General features: G+C 46.7%; 6 protein-coding genes across 6 annotated transcripts; 2 read left to right on the top strand and 4 right to left on the bottom strand.

The window, feature by feature from the left end:
- Window positions 1-2,490: 2,490 nt before the first annotated feature.
- On the bottom strand, window positions 2,491-4,241 carry K441DRAFT_689680 (S-adenosylmethionine decarboxylase; the record flags this gene model as incomplete). Its single annotated transcript, XM_067652325.1, has 3 exons — window positions 2,491-3,406; window positions 3,468-4,071; window positions 4,121-4,241. 3 exons carry the CDS (start codon window positions 4,239-4,241, stop codon window positions 2,491-2,493), a joined length of 1,641 nt encoding a protein of 546 aa, XP_067499606.1.
- A 1,533-nt stretch (window positions 4,242-5,774) lies between these two features.
- On the bottom strand, window positions 5,775-7,870 carry K441DRAFT_262877 (alpha/beta-hydrolase). The gene is made up of 3 exons (XM_067640826.1): window positions 7,592-7,870; window positions 6,866-7,536; window positions 5,775-6,782 (listed from the first exon to the last, which is right to left on the bottom strand). Exons 1-3 carry the CDS (start codon window positions 7,664-7,666, stop codon window positions 5,834-5,836), a joined length of 1,695 nt encoding a protein of 564 aa, XP_067499605.1. The 5' UTR covers window positions 7,667-7,870; the 3' UTR covers window positions 5,775-5,833.
- A 204-nt stretch (window positions 7,871-8,074) lies between these two features.
- On the bottom strand, window positions 8,075-11,098 carry K441DRAFT_581017 (uncharacterized protein; the record flags this gene model as incomplete). Its single annotated transcript, XM_067644399.1, has 8 exons — window positions 8,075-8,557; window positions 8,610-9,127; window positions 9,184-9,427; window positions 9,484-9,837; window positions 9,891-10,133; window positions 10,183-10,280; window positions 10,330-10,945; window positions 11,003-11,098. The coding sequence occupies 8 exons, from the start codon at window positions 11,096-11,098 to the stop codon at window positions 8,075-8,077; spliced, it is 2,652 nt and encodes an 883-aa protein (XP_067499604.1).
- A 541-nt stretch (window positions 11,099-11,639) lies between these two features.
- On the top strand, window positions 11,640-14,479 carry K441DRAFT_666789 (DNA repair helicase rad25). Its single transcript, XM_067649712.1, has 3 exons — window positions 11,640-12,022; window positions 12,067-13,646; window positions 13,697-14,479. Exons 1-3 carry the CDS (start codon window positions 11,783-11,785, stop codon window positions 14,268-14,270), a joined length of 2,394 nt encoding a protein of 797 aa, XP_067499603.1. The 5' UTR covers window positions 11,640-11,782; the 3' UTR covers window positions 14,271-14,479.
- A 69-nt stretch (window positions 14,480-14,548) lies between these two features.
- K441DRAFT_666788 (NAD(P)-binding protein) lies at window positions 14,549-15,905 on the top strand. Its single transcript, XM_067649711.1, has 3 exons — window positions 14,549-15,211; window positions 15,274-15,370; window positions 15,460-15,905. Exons 1-3 carry the CDS (start codon window positions 14,625-14,627, stop codon window positions 15,613-15,615), a joined length of 840 nt encoding a protein of 279 aa, XP_067499602.1. The 5' UTR covers window positions 14,549-14,624; the 3' UTR covers window positions 15,616-15,905.
- A 3,681-nt stretch (window positions 15,906-19,586) lies between these two features.
- Window positions 19,587-20,501, bottom strand: K441DRAFT_680642 (uncharacterized protein; the record flags this gene model as incomplete). Its single annotated transcript, XM_067651387.1, has 2 exons — window positions 19,587-19,799; window positions 19,878-20,501. 2 exons carry the CDS (start codon window positions 20,499-20,501, stop codon window positions 19,587-19,589), a joined length of 837 nt encoding a protein of 278 aa, XP_067499601.1.
- Between the last annotated feature and the right edge of the window lie 1,657 nt (window positions 20,502-22,158).

Below are 22,158 nucleotides of genomic sequence, written 5' to 3'. Positions count from 1 at the left end.
AAGTCTATTATTTTTTTATTCAAGCTCCTATAATTAAGGTAAGCGTTTTATACCTTAAAAGGGTCCTTATAAATAGAAGATAGGTAGATAATTATCTCTTTTTTTAAAGAGGAACGGGTTTACTAAGTCTTAGGCGTATTATGGACGTAAATATATCTATATATCCCCGCCAGTACGGCTAAAAATATAGGCCATTTTAGCTTAAATAGTAAGGAAGTAATCTGCATTAACTTTAAGTTTATTTTATAGTTAAAGCTTCTAATTATTATATATAGGGTTAGTTCCGTCTATAATCTTTATAGACTATAGTAATAGTAATACTATATATTAGGCTAAGGCCTTAAGGATTATAATAAGCCTTTAGGTGTCTAATAACTTATTACTAAGTATAGAAGTATCTCTAGTTTTAAGCAATTCTTAAAGTTATTTAATTTTAGTATTAGTTACTATAAGCTCTACCTAGGAGTTTAAGTTAATTACTATTTTACTATTAGAGGTAGTTAAGAGTTATATAGCTGCTTTACTGGCTACTATATTTCTTACTATAGTAGTAGGGGTATTAGGTAATTTTTAGTAGTTTCTTTAAGAGTTCTAGTCTATATGGGTCCTTTAGGTTATATTTTATATATCCTTTTAGTTCTATCCTGTCCTTAGGTTTTTATTCTATTTTTATATATCCTTTAGGTCTGTTTTTATATCCTTATCCTATTTATAGTCCGTAAATATATTTAAGTTTCTTCTTAAAAAGAAGAGTAGATAAGCTTTAGATAATATTAACGACTTAATTAATTAAGGCACGAGTACGGCAAGAGGGACGCGCAAGCCTATATAATTGGATTGTCCGTAAACAAGGATCTAAAGCTAGAGAAAGGAAAGGGGAAGAAGAGTAGCGCCGGCCGAAGTAGTGGTTCTTTTTTATGCGGTCCCCTAGTCACATAATTGCAAAGCTCTGCCAAGTTCTGCCAACTAAGTTCTGCCAACTAAGTTCTGCCATCTTCTGCCAGTGCCGTAATATATAGTGACTGGGTTTTGGGGGCGACCGAGTTTTAGGGGCCTAAGCTTATTTAGGTATAAAGGATTTAAGAAGTATAACTTAAGGATCTAGACTTAGAGTAATATAAGTATTAAGAGGCTATATATATACTAAGGGGTATTATAAAGGAGTTCATTAAAAAAGTTTATAAGGGAATAATATATGGATATAATAGAGCTATAGGCTTAGTATTAAGACTCTAAAAAGAGTATAGCCACTTTAGAGAGGTAGGTTTCGATCAGCTAAAGCAGACATCTAGTTTAATGGTGCGAATCCGCCCCCCTCAGGGTCTTGCAGGGATTCTTCTATAGCAAGGAGGTATGATGCATCCTCTTGTTCCAGCTTGACTCTCTCTTCTGGTCTGTAACAACCTCCATCTTGGACCAAAGCTCCTGTGTCAAGCTCAAGGGAGGCGGACCGTTTGGTGCCTTCATGATCGCTTTGATAGATGGCGGAAATCGCACAGTGGCCCTTGTCGCCGGCAAAAGGCTTCTCTCCGTTCTTGTCTGAACCGTCAATGCCTCTTTAACTTCTCCAGCCATAAAAACTGCTGTCGACTCTAATGCTTTAGTAAGCGGAAGCTATCGATGCGCCTAGCTCTCCGTATTCATCTCTCCTACACAATGAACACATCAGCCAAAGTGCGCAATCACAGCCTCAGTACTTGCCATCCGATTCATCCAAAGCACTATCCCTAGCCCTCTCCTCAAGCCGCCTATTCTTCGAATTCAACCCCTTAAACCGGGCAGAACTGGAGGTCGGATGTTGGAACATGGAAGAGGGCGTGCTGCAGGTGGATGAGCTGCGAGATGGTTATGCACGCGGTTAGGTGCGTGCAAAGCAGAGGGTGGTGGCGGTGATGGTGGCGGCGGAATGTGGTGTTTAGGTAGTTGAGTTAGGCCTGCTAGCGTAGAAGACGCGGTGCTTGGATGGTTCTTCGCTTTTGCTTTAGCGCTACAGCGTGATTTTCCGGTCGTTCGTGAATCGAAACATTGGTAGAATGTTGTAGAAGGGGAACGTATCACTTTGCTCAGTCTTCGCCGGGTAACTCCCGGTGACGCTTCACCGAATCATGGCCCAATGCTCAGATATATAGCCCAGTGGGGTTGAAACACCGCGGCTGCCTTGAAAAGCCGTGTAGATGAGATGTCAAACTCTCCAGAAATCAGTAAGTTCTCCGCAATGGAAGCGACATCTCAAGGTCCAGAATGCACGAAATTGCAAGTCAGAACCGAGGATAAAGCCATACACTATATTAGTTATAGGGCTCAAAAACCACGCTAAGACTACGGAGAAAGGCCGTTAAAAGGGGGTCATGAAATATATAGACAAACGAGTGTTATCGAAAAAGTCATCATGCAAAAGCGGGAAAAATCAAACCCAACTGAACTACCGTTCCATCCTGTCGCACGCAATTTCACTTACCTTTCCACAGTTCACCTAGAGTAGTATCCTACTCAATACCCGATCTCCCCTAGTCTCGGCTTCCCACCCTTCCAGTCGTCCCTCTCATAGTACCTGAAGACTAAATCATACCCGTCCAAGTCATGCACGATGCGATCGACTCTGCGATATCCCTTGATAGAGTCCATCCTGCAGGACCGCTTCGCCGCCTGGCCATAGGAGGCTTCGTCAACCGTTGGCTTCGCTTCAAAGATGGTCACACTGAATCGACCCGGCTTGAAGATGCCGACGACGTGCTCAACAACTTCAGCAGTCTCACGCCCGCATTGCCGCGCAGGGACGTTGGTCTCGAAGCTCGCGTAGCTGCACTGTGGCTCAGGCGTCACATGGACGGTGAAGTAGTGTGTGGCATTGGAGCCGTCGGATCCTTTGCCAGTGCCATTGACAGCACCTCCTGGAGCAGGGATAACACCGTTGGCAGAGAAACCGCATGGAGTAAAGAGATACGCGTCGATACGGGCGTCGGGGTATTTGGATGTAGGATAGACGTCTGCAAGACCGCAGGACTCTGAGACAACAGTCCCAAGAGTATGGCCTTCAGTGGTGAGCTCCTCGGGAAAGGTAAGGCCATCGTCAGAGCTAGAACCAGAGTGATCGGATGAGGTTTGCTCGAAAACGTCAAAATCGGCTTCGGAATGGGCACGAGTATTGCCGTTGGAGTTGAGAAGGGTGCTTCCATCTAGACTGGATGCTGTGGAGAATTTCTCTTCTGGAATTACTCCCAAGCTTTGAATAGCATTCTTGCGAGCCTCACGAGCCTTCTGGAAGTACCGACCTTCCGCGACCGCACTCGCGTCGTCGAGGTAGAATTGCCGTGCACTCCGCTCGTCTAGGTCGGTCATAAGGATTTCCAGAGTCTCATCTTGTGCTTCTTCAGGGTTCGGTGCAGTCATCAACTGTTGAGGTGCACTGATGAATTTGGTCTGAGTCTCCATAATGTCCATGTTCAGGGTTCGGTGCAGTCATCAACTGTTGAGGTGCACTGATGAATTTGGTCTGAGTCTCCATAATGTCCATGCGCTCTCTGTCTGGCGTGCTTGGCGGGGTAAGTAGAGCGTTCGGCCCAGTAATGTAGAGATACCAATGTTCTCCGTTCATCTTGCCAATCATGTAGGCACTGCCACCCAGAAACATTTTGTCTAAGAATCTTACCTCATCCCTCCAACTACGATGGGGAGCACGTTGCTGGTCAGGGTAAAGGAAGTTCTTCCTACTGTAGAAGACACGAAACGTGCTAGCCTGAGCAGCAATCCCTCTAGTAGGTTGAGCAGCAATATGAGGGAAGCCTGCATCAAGGGCAGCAATCTCCAGTATACGCGGAAGACCCAAGAGCAAAGTGGTGGTACCACAAGTCTTCAGGACTAATTTGTGCGGGAAAACAAACATGCTGGATTCAGACAAGAGATAAGCATCGACATGCTCGGACACAATCACAGAGAGAACTTTGCAATTGACGAGGTCTAGCATTTCCTTCCAGGTGTCTGCAGAGACGGCTTTGAGTCCCGTGGGGCCCGCAGCACCTGGGAGGTCGGCTGGAGAAGAGCTGAACCATACTTCTAGCAACTTTTCTGGACCTACTTAGATGTTAATATAATTGAAAAGATGGCTAAGAGCATTCCTTACCTTCGAATGCATTGCTAGAATCGAGATCTATGGTAGCCTCGCGATTAATAGTCAAATGTGGCGTCCCACTATAGGAGGACGGTGACGCTGTATAGTGCTTGGGGATCTCAATATTGACCATCTCCGTAGAAATTCCTGATGCAAGCACCACCTATGATTGACTACTGAGCCGGACGTGAATCAGGAGGACTGTGGCTATGAGGCTGTGAAGCACAATCTGCCACCCAGACGAACAATGCGGTGTCCGCCTGAGAAGAGAAGGCCCACGGAAAGTGGGGGTTTCGTAGATGCTGGCTTTTGCCAGCAGCAGTAAATCTGTGTGAGAAACGTCCGAAAGGGCGTTAGGGAGGTCGGGCGGAGAGGGGAATAAAAGAGGCTTTGCGCCGAGAAATTGTGGCTATCGTTTGTGGTCCTCGAACTGACAGATTCCGATACCCTGGGAAAGTATCGGGTCTAGCAGACGAGGGGATCTGCTTATTTGGTTTTACAGGTTGGAGGGGTGAGAGCGCAAGTAGCTGGTGTTATCTGGGCCTAGGGAGATTGTGAGGTTAGTTAAGATGAAACGGTAAGAGATAGGGACAGAACCGACGTGGATTTCGCGTCGTTTGCTGGTATGAGATTGTGGCGGGCGACACTGAGGAAACTTACTTCGCGGGCTTGGATAGGAATCGTACAAGGTCCTCTCGACGCATGGAAAGCAGGTTGGTTCGAAGAAAAGCCAAAGGTCTGCGGCCGGATAAAGTCTAAGCAGTGTGGGAATTTCGTCTAGAGAGTAGTTCTGCCAGTTTGATAGATGTATACTGGTGTCTTATAGGCCTCTTGTACTATGTAAGCTTGGCTGAGCTGTCTTTGCCAGCGGGTTTGAGAAGTAGCCTTGGAGGCGGTTTTCAAGATGTATTTCAACACCAGCGAAAGCGGGAAAATTAGGGTGGTGTGCCGAAGCGGAAGCGCGGGAGGACAAACCCAATGCTCGATGTAGTAGGAGTTTGTCTCTGCTTTTGAATTGCAGGCTCAGCAGAAGCAAAGAAGACTTTGTGGAGGAGGATGTTGTGGAACTGGAGTGGCACACGAGAGGTGATTTTTTGACAGGAGTCGGTTGGTGAGGCATATTTTTGCGCGCACTCCTACATACTGTACGTAACCTTGCCCACGCCCAACGCCCTAGCAACAACGTCGAGCTTATTTTTTCGATCACCGCCACCAGCGCGATCCAAACACCGGGGAAAAGCTGTTCGTGACCGCTTGTTCCTTCTATGCTTTTTGTGCGTTTACTTTATGTATAGTGTTGACCTCTATGTATTCATTGCCATTGCCATTGCCATCTAGCTATGCTAACAATAAAGCTACAAATATGTGTGCTGCTCTCTCCGAGCCGATCTAGCTCTGTCGTTGAATCCATACATTGTGGACTCCTTGCCCTAAATGCCCTGTTTGCCTATGCCAGCTTTCCCCAAAACACTGGAATCCAGGAGATGCTACACCATATCGTATTTATAACCCCAATAAAATGCTATGCCCCTCACCCCGCACAGCCCAAATGCCCGATATTAAATTACCTCAATCCCCCCGCGCCGGCTCCTCCCGCGCGGCAATAAGTCCTAGTAATACAAGCCTCCGACCTCCCGGCATCTCACACGCTTCCTGGCCAAGGTCCTTTACCCTTCTAGAGCGGGCCAAGACTTCTCTTCTTGTCTCCATGTAAAAGTCCTAGGATTAGTTATCTTCAGCGTCGTCTCTAGCAACTCTTACAACTCCACTCTCCACCCAGCCTCCAAAACATTCCCTCAAGTCTAATACCAACAAATCTGGTGCTTCCCACGCAGGCCATCTCGCGCTGCGCGGATGTCGCTTCGCCCACGCCAAGTTTTGAACCGTCTCTGCCCACATAAGCGGGCTCTCTGTGCTGCCCCTCGTAGGTCGGAATTGGCTGATCCCCAACGGCACCGTGGAGTAAGTTTCCCAAAATGCGGGGTTGGCGTGGGACGAATCGTGCGAGGCTTGCTTGAGCCACCGTAGGCCGGCTTCGGGCCCAGGTAGCCACTGCATCATTGTCCAGGAGAGTATTTCGGTCGGCGCCCACGTGTAGTCTTGGCCGTTTGTTTCGCTGTGCCACGGACTGAGGACAATCTGTGCTGGCGGTGCAGGCTGGATTTGAAGCTCGACCTCATTGTCTACGGTCGCCGGTTGTTGTGACGCTTTTCGTGATGCCTGCTGAGATGCCTGTTGTGAAAGTTCAGACAGTGGAAGAAATGGTGATTGAGAGAGCGAAAAAGTAGAGCCAGCAGACCGTGAATGCAACGCATCAAGCATGCAAGCAAGAAGGCCGATAGGCGAATCGCATAGAGAGTAGGAGACCGTTTGGGAACGTTGACTATACTGGGATGCTAAAGCAGCATCGGACGCATCAAAGCCTCCACCTGAAGCACCTAATTCGTTCGATTGTGTATTCTTTAGGGTTTGAGGCGCCGGAGCAAAGTCCGCAGGTACATAGCCAAAATTAAGGTACGAGAATTTCGCGTGTGTGAAGCTCGCAATCTGGTATTTTAGATAGACCATTGGATCGCGTCGCATTGTAGGTTGGGGCAGAGAAGGATTGGTGGTGTGAACAGCAAGACAGTGCTGTGGGTAGTACAGTGCTAGCGCACGGCAAATTTTAAAGCCCCTGATCAGATGATCGTTAGCAAGTTCAGTCCCACAACCGTCATGATTCCGCAATTAGGAGAACTAGTAAATGGAAAGACTTACCATCCAGCCCCATGCACCACATAGCCTCTCTTCGCATACCCCAAACGACTCATAACCTCATCGAATGCCCCTGCCGTCCCCCGTAGCCCAAAACCTTCCACCGGACTTGCATCGCTGAATCCAAAACCTGGTATGCTCGGCGCAACGACATGAAACGCCTGCTGCGCGCCGATGCCATACGAAGGCAGCGAGACTGGGTCTGTTAGTGCGTCAACAATCTTGTAGAGCTCAATGAAAGAGCTCGGCCAACCGTGACAGAAGAGCAGTGGGATCGCGTTTCGATGCTTGCTGCGTTTGTGCACGAAATGGACGCGAAGTGGTGAGTGAGCAGGTTGAGTTCCTGTGAGTTCTGAGCCAGCTAAAGAGGAATGACCGGGAGTGCGAATAGTCGTGCGAAATTGGGGAAGCGCATTATTAAACAAAGCCTCCTGGGTGCGCCAGTCGTACCGTTTGAGCCTGATTGCATTGTAAGTAAGGTGCAGCGCATTTAGAGTCTCGCAAAGATTTCTGACCTTCAAGGCCGATGACACGTACCAGAAATCTATTAGAGGTTCCAGCACCGCTTTTGGAGTTCCATACTCCCATCTTCTGCTGTTTGGAAGTTGCAATTCGCGTGGAAGACGTGTCAGTTCTAACTTTCTCCTTGTAAGATCTAGATAACGAGAAGATACCTATGCACCATTAGAACCCCTATAATTATGCAGAATACTGAATCGTGGTACTTACATGCATGCCATAAGGCTGGATAGAATCATGTCCCTGATCTTCATCAACCGCGATATTAGCCATTATCTTTACCATCTACATTATCCCACGGAATCATAACAGATTCCCATGATGCGAGCCAAGGCATGTCAGTGATATAGGATAGGGAGAAATGGCCTGAGGACCACACGTAGCAGTGATTCGATAACAGATGAAAGGATTGCGCGGACTGCATCAAGTCGCAAAAGTTCAGGGTGATATACGGTTACTCGTTGGCTAGTCGCGTTGATTGCCACACGCCACACGCCACTCTGCACAGCCACGTAAGGCTCAGAACACGAAGATTGTGAAACTGAACCGAGAGATCTGCAACGAAACGCGCTCGGAACAGGGTGAAGCTCCTAAATCGCATAACGGGTACACCAATCAACGCCCAGAAACGCACTATTTTGAGCAGAACTACGCCTCACGAGATCATCAACACCTGGAGAGTTCGCCCTAACGCTACACGTCCCTTACCGTTGTGGGCCCGTTATTGCCACCGTTACTCGAACCCCTTTGACCTGCCTGAGTAGTTCCGCCGCGAATATTAAGGCTACCAATCCGCTGCACAAGGTTGCTTCCGACCGCATCAACGGCTCCGCGTGGAGCCAGAAGCGAAGGGGTCTGGGCCGCCGTTTCTTGGACCTTAAATAACCTAATACTAGTTCCATTCCATACACCCGCTGTACCTTTGGATACGAGCATTTCACCAGCAAAAGCAAAACTCCAGAGTAACGATTCGTACCAGCCAAGTGATAAGGGCGACCATTCGAAGAGATGTACCCTTATCGGCGATGGTTCGATCCCACGAACTTCTATTTGGCGAATTGCGGTTAGGGCTGCCGTAGTATCCGAAGAACTACCAGGGGTAGGGATCAGGGGCGCTAGCTGCGAAATTAACGTGAGGATTGTGTGTAGTGGCAATTCCGGTAGCCAACTCTCAATCTGCCGTGTTGTCAGATCGGTGAACCTGGAAGGACGTAAGAAATTTCCTTACCCATGCGGCTGATGGAGTGAAGAATTCATTGGAACCCAATGTTGGGGTTGACACGCTGTTCAGACTTGTGGTGCTGTTTTGCCTTGAAAAGGATGGCTGACCGACTGGCATCTTGCCTCGAGCCTTTTCCGACATACCGCGTAGCTGTAGCGGGACCGCATCATCTACAGAAGATGATATTGATGCAGTCCTAGAGTTTGTACCTGATTGCGGTTGCACTGGTGATCTTGGATGAGCTGGCCCATGGGCTCCCTCATCCTCAGAGTCTTCATCGTCGCCAATGGCGAAGGCGCTATTGTCTTCTGGTACATTGCTTAAAGTTGGGGTTGTCGAGCCTATCGGACTTCTCAGGCTATCAATCGAGTCTGCTCGTCTGCCTGTCCCAGTATCGCTGCCTTGTTCTTTCCTTAGCTGGTTTTGACGTTCTATCTCTTCTTGGCCGCTTTCAAGTGTAAAGTCTCGCAATGCTTGGAATCGCTTTTTCGAGCGAATTATTGAGAACACAAGGTTAGGATTCTCTGCATAGATGAATGTCAAACGCAACACTCGAGAAGCCAGGCTAAGAGAAGCTTACTATGATATTGATGCTCCACAATTGCATTCAGAGCCTCCAGCAATGATTGGAGCAAAACATGGTTTCCTTCGTTGGCAAACAAAAAGCTCGGCGAAGACATTGAAGCAAAGAGCTGAAGAAGTTTTGAACTTGTGGCTCGCCCAAGACTTTCTATGTACGCGGCGATGTTGTTAATGATTGCGAGAAGAGCCGGATAGATCGCGTCGAGCTTTCCTTTACTTGTCGTGAGCAGAGTGAAAATGGACTAGTATTGTTAGAGTCAGATTCTTGATATATTAAAATGCAGAGTTTTTCACTCACAGTAATGAGATAGTCTGCATATGTGCCGTGGAAATTTTGAATTCGGATGCTGGCAGGAAGACTCTCTTGTCTTTCAAATGTCTTATTCAAGCTTTTCCCAAAGTTCGGCTCAACGCTCAGAGTTTGGAGAACGAAAATGCACATCCTGATAAGGCCTTGCTTGGTAGGATCATTTCGCTGGTCGATGGCATAAAACAAGACCAACACCACAAAATCGTGCGCTCGGTCCGTATCAATGATGAAAGACCGAAAACGCTTGTTACATTGAAGAGCTTCCCAAAAGAGCATAATCATCTCCGGGGCCCAAGTCAAGGATTTGTGGCTGCCCGGTAAGTATGACGAGGTTGCTTGAAGCTGAAGATTGCAGAGGTAAGAAGACGTTCCTGTACAAGGGTATTTCTACTTACAGGTTGATTTAATATTCTTGTCATTCCATCTACAAGGAACTGGAAGTCTTGAGGTCGGTGTAGCCGCCCTAGAAAATGTCGGAAGTAGTTCTTCGGTGGTGGGCCATTGCCTGGTTCGGGAATGGGATAGAGGATCAAAACCAAGAGAAGCTGTAAGCAATACGTGACAAGAATCTGTTTGGGATCCTTGAACACAACATGATCGTAAGGTACACGCCAGGAAGCTGGGTTGTATTTAAGAGTCTGCTAGGTTCAGCAGGAATACTTCTTAGGGAGGTTGAGCAGCACGTACTGTATTGAGCATGGAACAAAGGACTGACAAGACAACTTGCTTATCTGGACATGTTGTTATGTACGTTATTGCCTTGACCCCTTTTACCGGTAGCACATCTGTGTCTCATTAGACCTCGTGGGTTATTGACATGGTCAATTTACCTACTAGCTGACATATACATTGACTTGCTAGCCAAGGCAAGGAGTAATCGCAGTATTTCGGTTCGGTTATTCTCAAATTCCTTTGTTGAACTAACAGGCGTATTGCAGCCTACACCGCTCTGCCATATCGCATATGTAACCTTGCTCTTCCCAGCAGGCGCCTTTGGTAAAGTGAAGTCGGAGAAAAAGAGCAAGTCAATCAGTGCGTCTATGAGTTCTTCGGCGAGAGGCTTCGCCTTCTCAAACTCAGGCTCTCCATCTGTAGGTGTCTGCTCTGGATCCGCCTCATCGAATATTACTTCTGATCGGACAAGTTGCCCCCTCCGGCTGCGTTTCCGCCGCGCACCCCAGAAGAATTTATCTTCCCACGCGTCCAAGTGGTCAGACTCGTATATGAAGGGTAGGAGTCGCGTAAGGACTCGTATGCAGTTTAGAGCGTCCCTTTCAGGAGCAAGCTCAGGATCGGGGAAGGAGGGATGGTTTCGGAGAATGCATAATCTTGAAGTGACAGCTAAAATGAGAGTTTCGAGATTTTCCAAGTTATTGTCTCTAGTCCGGCGTATGTCCGCGGGAGAGAATAGTGAAAAAACATCTTCGGCCGACTCGGGGAGTTCCCAAAACTGTAGAACGGTGAACAGGTCAGTATTGCTTGTAGATTCAAGCCTGGAGTGTCATACACCTGTCCAGTATGGATCATCGGCACGGATGTCTTTCTGCTCCGAGAGGCGAAAGATGCCTTGCTTGAAGACGAGTTTTGAATCGGAAGCACCCATCAGAAATCATTTCATAGCACGGCTTCTTGAGGTTGGTTGTAGACAAATCGCGGAAGAGGTGTTGAGGCGGGCCGTGGCTTTACTAGGCGATCACCCCAGTGAGGCGGTGCAGCGTTGGAAATTCCAGCGCTTTCAAATAGCCTTGTTAGATAAGTTTCCCGTAAGACACACGAATTGTGTATCAAAGCTGAAAATGCTCCACCGATGCTTCACATGTTAATGTATTCAACTTTAAGCTTGTGCCATAGACAAATTAATTAGGTGCGCAGCCACAGACTAAGTTTCACTGCTCCTCCAAGAAACAGGCCAACATTCACATTTCTCACAAGATGAATCAAGTCACACGCCTATGAGAAAATATAACATATGACCGTTGAAATAATTGAAATGATTGGCGAAAACGTTCTCAAACTGGGGAGAGTGGATAACGAAGTAAAGGACACCGCGACAACCTGTGAGGCTCTGCGGACGCTTGACCCTTTCGGAATGGCTGGCTTACCTATTCGCCTTCACAGCCTCTTTGATCAGGCAACTTCTATCTCAACACCACCGTTCATCCTCACTGAGCCTCCACTGCGTTTTCCTGGGACGTGAACGCGGTTTAGGCTTGGGTCTGTCTCGCTTGAGTAGTTTGGTGAAACCTTCACTAGGTCAGCTTTCATATCAACAAACACCGCTCCATACATGCCTCCAAAGAGAAAGGCACAGGCACAGGCAGCCGACAGCGATGAATACGAATCTGAGGATGACGCTCCGTTGAGCGATCAGGAAGATATTCAACGCCTTATCGACAAATATGATGTAGTCGGCCAGAGCAAGAGGAACAGAGCGGCGCACGTTATTGATGCTGCCTCGCATCTATTCAAACTATGTGACCAGTGGGACGCCAAACTTAAACTCGATCATACCAGTCGACCTGTCTGGGTAAGGTTATTACTATATTTAAAGGGCGTCCGCTGATTAGTTAGGTTGATGATGCTGGACGGATCATTATGGAATCTTTTAGTCCGGCATTCGCTGATGCGCAGACCTTCCTCATTAACATCGCCGAGCCACAATCGCGCGTATCCCGCATGCACGAGTACACTTTGACGCCTCACAGCCTATTTGCAGCTATGTCTGTTGGTTTATCAACGGATGATATCATAATGCAGCTAGACAGGTATTCCAAAACGGCGCTGCCCGAGGGAGTCAGGGCGTTCATTAAGGAGTCTACATCATCGTTTGGGAAAGCCAGGATTGTTCTAAAGCGTACAAAATATTTTATTGAAAGTACGGATCCAAGCATCCTGCAACAGCTTCTGAAAGACCCGATCATCGCCGAATGTAGGGACAATACGACAGATGGATTTGTGCAGGAGGCAGCACCTAAGATGGGGAGCCTTGCTATACCTGGCACAAAGATGGCGGCAGGCGCTAATCAGGTTGCTCAGCCGCCTCCACAGCAACAGCCGGATGATATGCTTGCGACCTTAAGGGAAGAGGATGACGACGAAGATATTGATCAAGTCCACGCGTTTCAAATCAAAGGTGAGGACAGAGAAAGAGTGGTGAAGAAATGCCGAGAAATTGGAATTCCTCTGACAGAGGAATATGATTTCCGGAATGATGAAGTCAATGCGAATCTAGAGATCGATTTAAGACCCGGTGCTCAAATTCGAGATTATCAGGAGCGGGCTCTCAATAAGATGTTCGGAAACGGAAGAGCACGTTCCGGCATAATTGTGCTGCCCTGTGGAGCTGGTAAAACTTTGGTCGGCATCACGGCAGCTTGTACAGTCAAAAAGTCAGTTATGGTGTTGTGCACGAGCGCCATGTCCGTCGTGCAATGGAGAGCTGAATTTATTAAGTGGTCCAATATCAATCCAAATGACATTGCTACCTTCACAGCTGAGAACAAAGACAAGTTCCCTGGAAATGCCGGAGTTATCATAAGCACTTATTCTATGATTACCCAGTCTCGAAACCGCTCTTATGACTCTGAAAAGATTATGGAGTTCATCCGGTCTCGCGAATGGGGTTTACTGATTGCTGATGAGGTGCACGTTGTACCGGCAAAATTGTTCAAGAAGGTCACATATGCCATTGCCTCCCATTCAAAACTGGGTTTGACCGCCACTCTTCTACGAGAAGATGACAAAATCGAGGATCTAAATTTCCTCATTGGTCCGAAGTTGTACGAGGCCAATTGGCAAGAGCTCGCAGAGCAGGGTCACATTGCCAAAGTCCAGTGCGCTGAGGTATGGTGTCAAATGACGCCCGAGTTTTATACCGAGTATCTTAAAGCTCCTTCGGTTCAGAAGCGGGGACTGCTCTCCACCATGAACCCCAAGAAATTTCAACACTGCCAGTATCTTATTGACTACCACGAGAAACGAGGGGATAAAATCATTGTTTTCTCGGACAATGTTTATGCTCTTGAGAAGTACGCTAAGAAGCTCAACAAAGCATATATTTATGGCGGCACACCCCAAGCAGAGAGATTACGAATTTTAGAAAACTTCCAGCACAACGAGCTAGTTAGCACAATCTTCCTCTCCAAGATAGGATAAGTCATCCCACAATTCATAACCTGAATGATAGCTGACCAGCCCAAACAGATACTAGCTTAGATCTGCCGGAGGCTACATGTCTTATCCAAATCTCTTCCCACTACGGTTCTCGTCGCCAGGAGGCTCAACGACTGGGCCGCATCCTTCGAGCTAAACGCAGGAACGACGAAGGTTTCAATGCGTTCTTCTATTCTCTCGTTTCGAAAGATACAATTGAGATGTACTACTCCTCAAAACGCCAAGCATTCCTGGTTGATCAAGGCTACGCCTTCAAAGTCATCACGCGCTTAGAAGGCCTCGAACAACGCTCTGACCTTGCGTTCGCAACACCGCAAGATAGGCGCGAGCTTCTGATGGACGTTCTATTGCGCAGTGATGCTGAGGGTGAAGCGGAGAAGATCGATGGCGATCTATTCGGCAGAAACAAGGCTGGTGGCAGGAAGAAGGTCGCTCGAAGAATGGCAGGCACTTTGAGCGAATTGAGTGGTGGCCAAGACATGGCATATATCGAATACAACAAGAGCAGAAACAAAGACTTCAAAGCCAAAGGTGTTAAGAATGATTTTATGAGAAAATTGCAGCGCGGAAACCAAAATGCTAAGAAATCAGCCGGCAAATAGATGGGCTCAGGTTTCTCGAGTTGACCAAATTAATACCCAAAGGGTTATGACAGCATCTCTTGGGTGTTAGAATATACGACGCATTTAGTGGCGTCTAGACGGGAAGCGATTATTTATACCATCAACCTTAAGTATAGAAGTTAGAGAAAGGTCAGATGGGCATTACAAATATGTATTATCAATAAAAGGCCAAATTGAGTATCAAACCACAGGTGCATTTTGTGAAAACATTCAGTATCTGAACACTGTCTCTTTCTAGATATTCTTATTAAGACACCCTAAATTTTGACTTATTACAAGTGTCCAAGACCATTTTACATCCCCGCCCCGCATCGAGAAGCTATGACCACCTCAATGGACCTTTCACTCAACCTCACCGGGACCCACGTCCTTATAACCGGCGGCGCCGGGATCATCGGGCGCGTCGTCGTGGACGCATTCCTCGCGGCCGGCGCGCGCGTCTCCTCGCTCGACATCGCCTACGACACCGTCGGCCCGTCCCCCGCCCACGACGAGACCCCCGTGCGGCGCCAGCGCATCCGCTGTGATATTTCTTCCGAGAACTCAGTGCGGGAAGCCTTCGCGGCTGCTGTGCAGAAATTCGGGACTGTGGCTTGCTGCGTGGCGCTTGGCGGACTGGATTATAGCGTCTTGGAACACTCGGAGAGCATTGCGGATGCGAGCTTTGGACAGCTGCAGAGGGTGCTCGAGGTTAATGTTGCAGGAACTTGGTTGGTAGCAAGGGAGTGGGTGAGAGGGTTAAGGGCTGCGAAGGGGAATGGGGAGAAGTTGAAGAATGTAGGGCTAGTTATTGTGGGAAGTGAGTGCGGCTGGTTTGGGGAACGTATGAACTCGGATTATGCGGCTGGAAAGAGCGCGGTCCAGGTAGGCCTGCTGCTGAGCCTGAGAGCTGATGTTGTGAGGATTTGGGAGGGTGCACGGTGAGTTATTGTATTGCTCGGGAAATGAGAGATTTGCATGGCTTTGCTGATCGAGTACGTAGGGTCAACGCAATTGCCCCTGGGGCAGTCGACACGGCCAGGTTTAAGGATGAATGTAAAGATGATCCTCAACAATTTTGGAAGGAAGCGCAGGCGACAGTATGCCACTCTTGTTCTGACCCCAACTGTACTTTTTTATGTCTATTTTACTATATTAAAAACGATGCTAATCACTTCTGGACTAAAAGACTGCTCTTCGCAAACCCGTGCCCTGCGAATCGGTGGCGAAGAGTATCTTGTATCTTGCAAGCGAGAATTTTAGTGGTCATGTTCACGGCCAAGTGCTCAACGTGGATAGTGGAAAGCAGGGTAAGGTCATCTGGACGAAGGAGGAGTGTATATAAACGTCCATAATCGAGGGTTCTAGAGTCTACTCCTCCAAAGGTTTGTGGGAAAGCTGGTTGTTCGTTACAACTCCAAAACATCTAATGATTTAACAAATATGAAGAGAACCTCCCGTCAGTTTTGACGTTGGAATAAAAGCTTTACGGAACGACAAATTAATCAATCGTAACCCTCAAAAGAGCCAAGAGGCAAAAGAGAAAAGGCGCCAGAACTTCCTGGGGTAATTTCAGGCATGATGTATTGTCTTTTACCACTCGGGTGTCATTAATTAAAACTATGACGTGCTGCACTTACTCGTTGCGCAGATGCAAATCATCAAAGTACATATAAGGTTTATCATTCGACTAACATTGTAATTATTTAAAGAACTTTTTGAGGTTCAGTAAGAAGTCTAGCTAATAAAAATTATCAACATAGAGCTCCGATGTTGTTCATCCGCCTAGCACTTTAATGCTATTTATTTTTATTGAGTCGAGTGGGGCCCTAAATTGGACTCGCCGGCCTACCATAAATCTGTACGTTAGTAAACGGAGCGTATAGTATGAACGAGCCGCATTTCTTCGGACCATGCCTACCTGTTGGACGGTTTTCGTCCCAAGTCGAGATCCCCACTCTCAAAACTTCTGCTACTCTTATGTATCCCGACGGTAGTGGCCGGATGCAAACCAGCATTGCACCGCTCTCCGATGATAAAAGGCTTTTAGCGCATCAGAGAAATTTGCCATGTGGAAGAAGAGTCCAGTCGGACTGGAGAGCGACGTGATCTATCAACAATATGTTGATATTCCCGACAACGAAGTCCCTCAAGTTTTTATGGGTTGGCGGGTTCAACGATGGAAACGATAGATGGAATTTGCAGAGTTATGGGTTTGTCATTCTAACACTATCTTGTTAAGCACCATGCAGCCACTATTTGGGCCCAAGACTGGTCCAGTAATTTCTTGAGAATGGAAAACGTCTTGAGACGATTGTTGTCGTTTTCTATGGCCCATTATACTTTTAGAGATATCAGTAGCCTGTAATGTTTGATTACTTGTGTGCTTTAGTTCGTGCATTGATTGGTCTCTTGGATCCGAAAAGTAGAGCCGCCTCTAATCACTATTGATCGATCTTTCAATAACAATTTATCCTTGTATTAACATCAAGCCGAGTTTCTCTCGGGGATACACAGTTGTTAAGTATCCACGTGCTGCGCTCTGTTTCAATCTTTCCGGAACATCACCCGAAGTTGTGACGGCGTGCACTTGAGACAGTGAATTTAGTGATCATTAGGTCATTGAAATAACCCATTATGAGTTCCACATTATCTCATATCTCAACCTCCCTTTTCTAGCCGCAATCTTTCCTCATAACTTTCTAAAGAGCAAAGTACGCTGAACACATTCTACCCATTGAATCCCATTACCAAACTCAACTTAAAACATGTTTGAGCCAGAGTTTGGCCTGAGTTACCAAAGTTTCAACCGTGACAATATCAAGCAAATGATTAATGCCATACACTCCGTCCCACACCCTGTAATGCTTCTAGATCCTCAAATTACAACCGAACCTGGGCCACAGCCCATCTGTCGGTTCTCCAATTGTCACATCCAAGGAAGTACATGAAATCATCTTCGCAGCATGCCAGCAGCTCTGATGGAATGATTTGAAGCTTGGACCGTCATACTATGATTTGGGCACGTCGGTTACTACCTAGCGTCCGGATTCACGTACAAAAATGGTTACCCCGTAAATTAAGTAAGATTAGGCTGGCTCTTATAGCGATCTAGCTAGTATTATATAACGTTAAAGTGTTGGTCCTAGGTAAGAAGTACGCGGTTAGTAGTAAGATACTCTTTAAAGCGATTAATCGGTAGCAAGTCGTTAGATTTAGGATACGTTATTAGACACAGTAATGGTCATAATCAACCGCGGAAATAGCGGAAATAAAAAGAGGGAGAGGTAGAGCTTTAAGGGGAGCTCTGGGGCAAGTATATTCTCTACACGTAATAACTCACGTGTAGATAACATTATGTGGAGGCCCGTGCCTAAAAGACGTAATTAATATAACTATATAACCAAATTAGAATCACTTTCTTTGATTATATAATAATCGGAATCATGGGGCTGATTATGGTTATATAGTTATTGCCATCACTGATCAGACATAGAAGGTAATTTAGCTGATAAATATCGCTCTATAGTGGCAGTAAGGAAAAAAACGAGGATTAAAGCGATGACGATGGCCGGGGCAGGAGGAACGATTAACGTCGCTGATTGGCTTATAAGTACGCACTAATATCGACCGCTCTATCCCTATGTTGTACCTGCCGAATCGGGTTAGAGAATTAGAACTCCAAGAGCTCCGTAGCTTTAAACCCACTCCATCCAACTAATTAAATTAACAGGATCCAGTCTAGTTAAATACGCGTCCATTATGGAGCTCCTGAATTAACTCAGTCCAATTCTATCGCTGACGTATACGTCTAGGTACTATTATGAAAATGCGGTGTTGTATTTATCCCATGCGCCGTCAAGAAAGGTCCAATAGTAAGCGAACCAACCAGATCGTCTAGATTTAACGTAGTCTTGACAAAACAAAGCTGAAGACTTAATTAATTAATCGCGACACCAACTCGTGATAATAAAGTTCAAAATTAATCTATACTTGACTCTACGATCCTTTGGTTCGATCAAGGTATTCCTGCATGTTTGCGACCCATTATAGTGATATAATCTAGGTGAGAAGCCATAGATTCTGTGGTAGAGACGTTTGTTTGAAATTTTGGTGTTCGCGCACGGGCCGCATTCGCTATTGGACCTTTGACGGCGCATGGGATAATCTAGGAAGTGTTAAGAATGAATTCGCTTAAAATATATTTGTATAAATTATAAGAGCTGGCTTGGAGCAAACAGATATGTAGTAAACTAGACAGGCCATAGAAATTCAGACCAGGGCTTTGGCATGTGCAAATAAGTGATGTGGTTTCCATTTGGGGAATACAGAGCGTTTCCGTGGAAGGGTTCTTGAATATCTCGGCATTTCTAAATATGAAGTGAAGGGAGTGAAGGGAATTCTAGATAAGGCATTGAGATAAAAGTGATTTTGAGGGACTAGTTCATAAGAAGGGATAGTAAACCAGGGTGATGCTACGCAAAGAGAGCTACATTATTAGTTTATCTACAGTGAAAAAAGCTGTTGCTCAAGTTTGACAATGAGGACAGTCCTTTCTGGTCTTAGTAGAGGCTTTTGCTTGCTAAGTTATGTTGACATCCGATCTAAAGTCGATGCGTTCATATAAATTCTCATATTCCCATGGATCAGTGACTTGCTTCGCTATCATTATGACCCATCCTCATAGCGCTCTCTCTAACTCGTGAAATCCCCCGGCCTCTCACTTCTAAAAGCCGGCAATATTATCTTTTCAATATGACAAACTTTAATAATCACTACCTAACTGGCAGCCTTTCTGTTATGAATTTACTCCTATGCGGAGATGCAGCATTTCACACCTTTTCGATTAACCCGAGTAACTGGAAGTGGTGGGACACGTACGGATAAGACAACTACATCTCTAGCGGTAGGCTTGTCACCCCAAGGAAGCTCAGCCCCTTCTGGCACTTTTTTGTGGAGAATATTGACTAAATTTGCAGATTTGCGGCTTGTGGGACGTCCTCGGCTGTTCCGCCCGGAGGGGTGTAGGATTTGGCAACGACATCGAGGGGTGTCCAATTGTACAGGGCGTCGATGTGATATGAAAGAGGCCTTCATCTTCTATACCCTGAATCTGTTTAGCTAGGATGCTCAATATCAAAGCCTAGTTTCATCTCCCTGGCTGTCTCATATACTCTCGATGTGCATCTTGAACTGGAGATGGAATCCTCTGGAAAACCTCTTCCGCAGCTCGCCTGATCTCCTGACCAACATTACACGCTTCGTGCGAAACCTCAAAGCATAATTTTGTCGGTAGTGTGAATATATCGACCGCTCTCAACCGATCAGCCAAGGATCGAACGCTGAGTCCGGTAAGGCCGTAGGATGGTAAGGCCTGTTCAAGTGATCCAAGCATGATGGCATTGCACTGATATCGACCTTCATTTTCACGTACGCGGCAGGCGCCGGGTGAACGAAGACAGACTCTCCAATACTCGATAATTTGGCATAGTGATTGAACGGCTTGATGACGGATACTGACGATGCTCTCTGAGACGCAAATGTTAACATATGTATGGAGATGATATATACCGGAAACTTACCAATAATACCCAGTGGTAATCTCACCTGACCTGGATGAAGTATCCGGCCCCCAGCGGTTAAGCAGTTTCCGTGTCTATTAAGCACGGTAGTAAGGACAAGACTTTTAGCAAGTCGCTCGAATATATCTTCAAGGCCGAAAGTGTATGCAATGTGTAGCCACTCCACTCTTTCCGACTCATCGGCATGAGGTTCTAGGGCCTGGACCCATTGCTGGAAGACCGCAAGCTGTGTAATCAGATGCGCAACGTGGTATCTATCGCAGACAATCGCTAGATGTCGGAGCCTTTCGAAGGTAAGCCGAGCTGGTAGGCTTGCGACTTTCTGATGCTGAATGCGAAGGATAATTTCGAGAGCCCAAGGATCAAGGTCTTCTAGCCGCATTGTAATTTCTGAATGGAAACATTGGCGTGGTTGAAGCAATTCATCCCATACTCTGCTCGTACGACGGAGTTCACGGGAGGAGACCTTGAATCGCCAGGCGTCAACTTGCAAGGTAACTTTTCCAGACTCTTCAATATGAATACAGCGACACTCGTTGTTTGGGCCATCTAAAGCACACTCATGTTGGTCATGTTCGTGAGGTGAACTGGTGCATTGACTCGCTTTCGGTGGTTGAGCTGCTCGTGTTCGAGTTCGTGCTTGAGTCATTCGTGCTCGCCTCATTGCACTTGTGTGAGGACTGATAGATAGGAACTCGACTTTTGATATATTTTCCGAAGGAGATACAGTTTTGAGCTTCCTTGGGAGATGCAAGGAAGGAAATTGGGGATGTAGATATTTAGACTACACTTAGATGTTGAGGGGTAAGGTCCAAGACAGTAAAGCTCACATTTGGAAACGGCAGGAATCATAGCGATAATAGCCCGGGCGCAGGAAATATGGCAACAAGAACTGCGGCTCCAAGGCTGAAGTTGCCAACATCTCGCTCACCGGTGTTGACGGAAATTTCAGTCACAAGACATTTTGGTGGCCTTGCGAAGGTGTCCAGGCAACAGATTGCCAAAAATACGCATTTGGCCCACAAATCTGACACTTGTTGATGGCATTGTGGTTGTTACGGGAGTTTTGGGACATTCGCCACAGTGAACGCTTGCGTTATCCTGCAAGCCATTCCGATCTTTCGGATTAGCCGGATAACACTTAACAATAATGGCAATGACTGGAGCAAATGACCGATCTCGAACCAATCGGCCCTCAGCCTTCAACGATCCCCTTGTGTGGTGTGCATCTTTTGCCCGACTTTAGTGTGAAATGGCTTCGTTACATAGAAGCTTCTGGCGCAAGGAAATTGAAATGGCGGATTACTAGAGAAGCAGGGATAGCCTGTTCTAACCCCGGAGTCGACACGCCAGACTATTCTGTGAAACTTATAACCCGCCAATTCGTGTCCAACGTTATCGATAAGAATTCGGCCAATCAAATCGCTAGGCTCAGGTCGTCGTGCATACATTTTGTTGACGTTCGCGCACAGACCACCTACTCGTGGGACGGGTTACAGCAGAGGTTGAGTTTGTGAGAGGTTTCGAAACATTATTACAAACACACGCTAGTCCCTGTTTGATAAACCACGTACCAAGAGCAAGTTAGAATTTAGAGGCACTTTTCTACCAATATTTACAGACATGCGCTATCCCTTCTAACGGTGGGGTCGTTAGATATTGTGGCCCGTGCGCGAACGCGTTCTCGCCACCCAGGTAAAATAGGTAGATTAAATCGACTAATTACCCACTACCATGCCTTCAAATCATGCATACAATGATCTGGGTGCTGTTCAGCCTACTCAATATGTTGTTAACCCGAATCTAACGGCGAGAGCACTATCCAATGACTAGATTCGGGTGTATGTGTGCAAAATACCGTTCTGCACGCAGAAATCGCGCTGGAGTACGCGTCTACAGCATCTCAACTTTGAAGATTGACGCTTTATATGCAATATTAATATAAAATCGTTACTATTACTAGCTTCAATACTTCTGAGCACGCTCAATAATTCTAGCTATATCTAATTGGCTAGATTATTATCGATAGCTAAGGACCCAGATCACTGTTAGAAGGGATAACTACGCTGGAATGCCTAGCAAAGCCGTGCCCCTATAATAAGCTAGCCTGCTGAGGTGATGAGGGCACCGAATAAGGCTAGTAGACTGCCCATGCCCGATGGAGGGTATTACGCCTATCTCGTTCTTACATTTCCACCGTAATCCGGCGGCTCCTCTCCCTCAACCAAAGATGCAGCCGCCTGTTGTATATCTTCCAAGGCGGCGTCCGCATATGGTGGAGGAGCATCTCTCAATATCCCTTCTAT

This window comes from Cenococcum geophilum (assembly GCF_001692895.1).
Source record: "Cenococcum geophilum 1.58 unplaced genomic scaffold K441scaffold_50, whole genome shotgun sequence".
NCBI lineage: Eukaryota > Fungi > Ascomycota > Dothideomycetes > Gloniales > Gloniaceae > Cenococcum > Cenococcum geophilum.
This window is presented reverse-complemented; position numbering and strand designations above follow the sequence as displayed.

Bases quoted from the DNA above. Each gene is read 5' to 3' on its own strand.
- K441DRAFT_262877 (XM_067640826.1), bottom strand. From the start codon at position 7,666: ATGGTAAAGATAATGGCTAATATCGCGGTTGATGAAGATCAGGGACAT. The intron at 7,537-7,591 runs GTAAGTACCACG...AATGGTGCATAG, and splicing joins TCCAGCCTTATGGCATGCAT to GTATCTTCTCGTTATCTAGA. The intron at 6,783-6,865 runs GTAAGTCTTTCC...TCATCTGATCAG, and splicing joins GTGGTGCATGGGGCTGGATG to GGGCTTTAAAATTTGCCGTG.
- K441DRAFT_666789 (XM_067649712.1), top strand. From the start codon at position 11,783: ATGCCTCCAAAGAGAAAGGCACAGGCACAGGCAGCCGACAGCGATGAA. The intron at 12,023-12,066 runs GTAAGGTTATTA...CTGATTAGTTAG, and splicing joins ATACCAGTCGACCTGTCTGG to GTTGATGATGCTGGACGGAT. The intron at 13,647-13,696 runs ATAAGTCATCCC...ACCAGCCCAAAC, and splicing joins ATCTTCCTCTCCAAGATAGG to AGATACTAGCTTAGATCTGC.
- K441DRAFT_666788 (XM_067649711.1), top strand. From the start codon at position 14,625: ATGGACCTTTCACTCAACCTCACCGGGACCCACGTCCTTATAACCGGC. The intron at 15,212-15,273 runs GTGAGTTATTGT...TCGAGTACGTAG, and splicing joins AGGATTTGGGAGGGTGCACG to GGTCAACGCAATTGCCCCTG. The intron at 15,371-15,459 runs GTATGCCACTCT...CTGGACTAAAAG, and splicing joins GGAAGGAAGCGCAGGCGACA to ACTGCTCTTCGCAAACCCGT.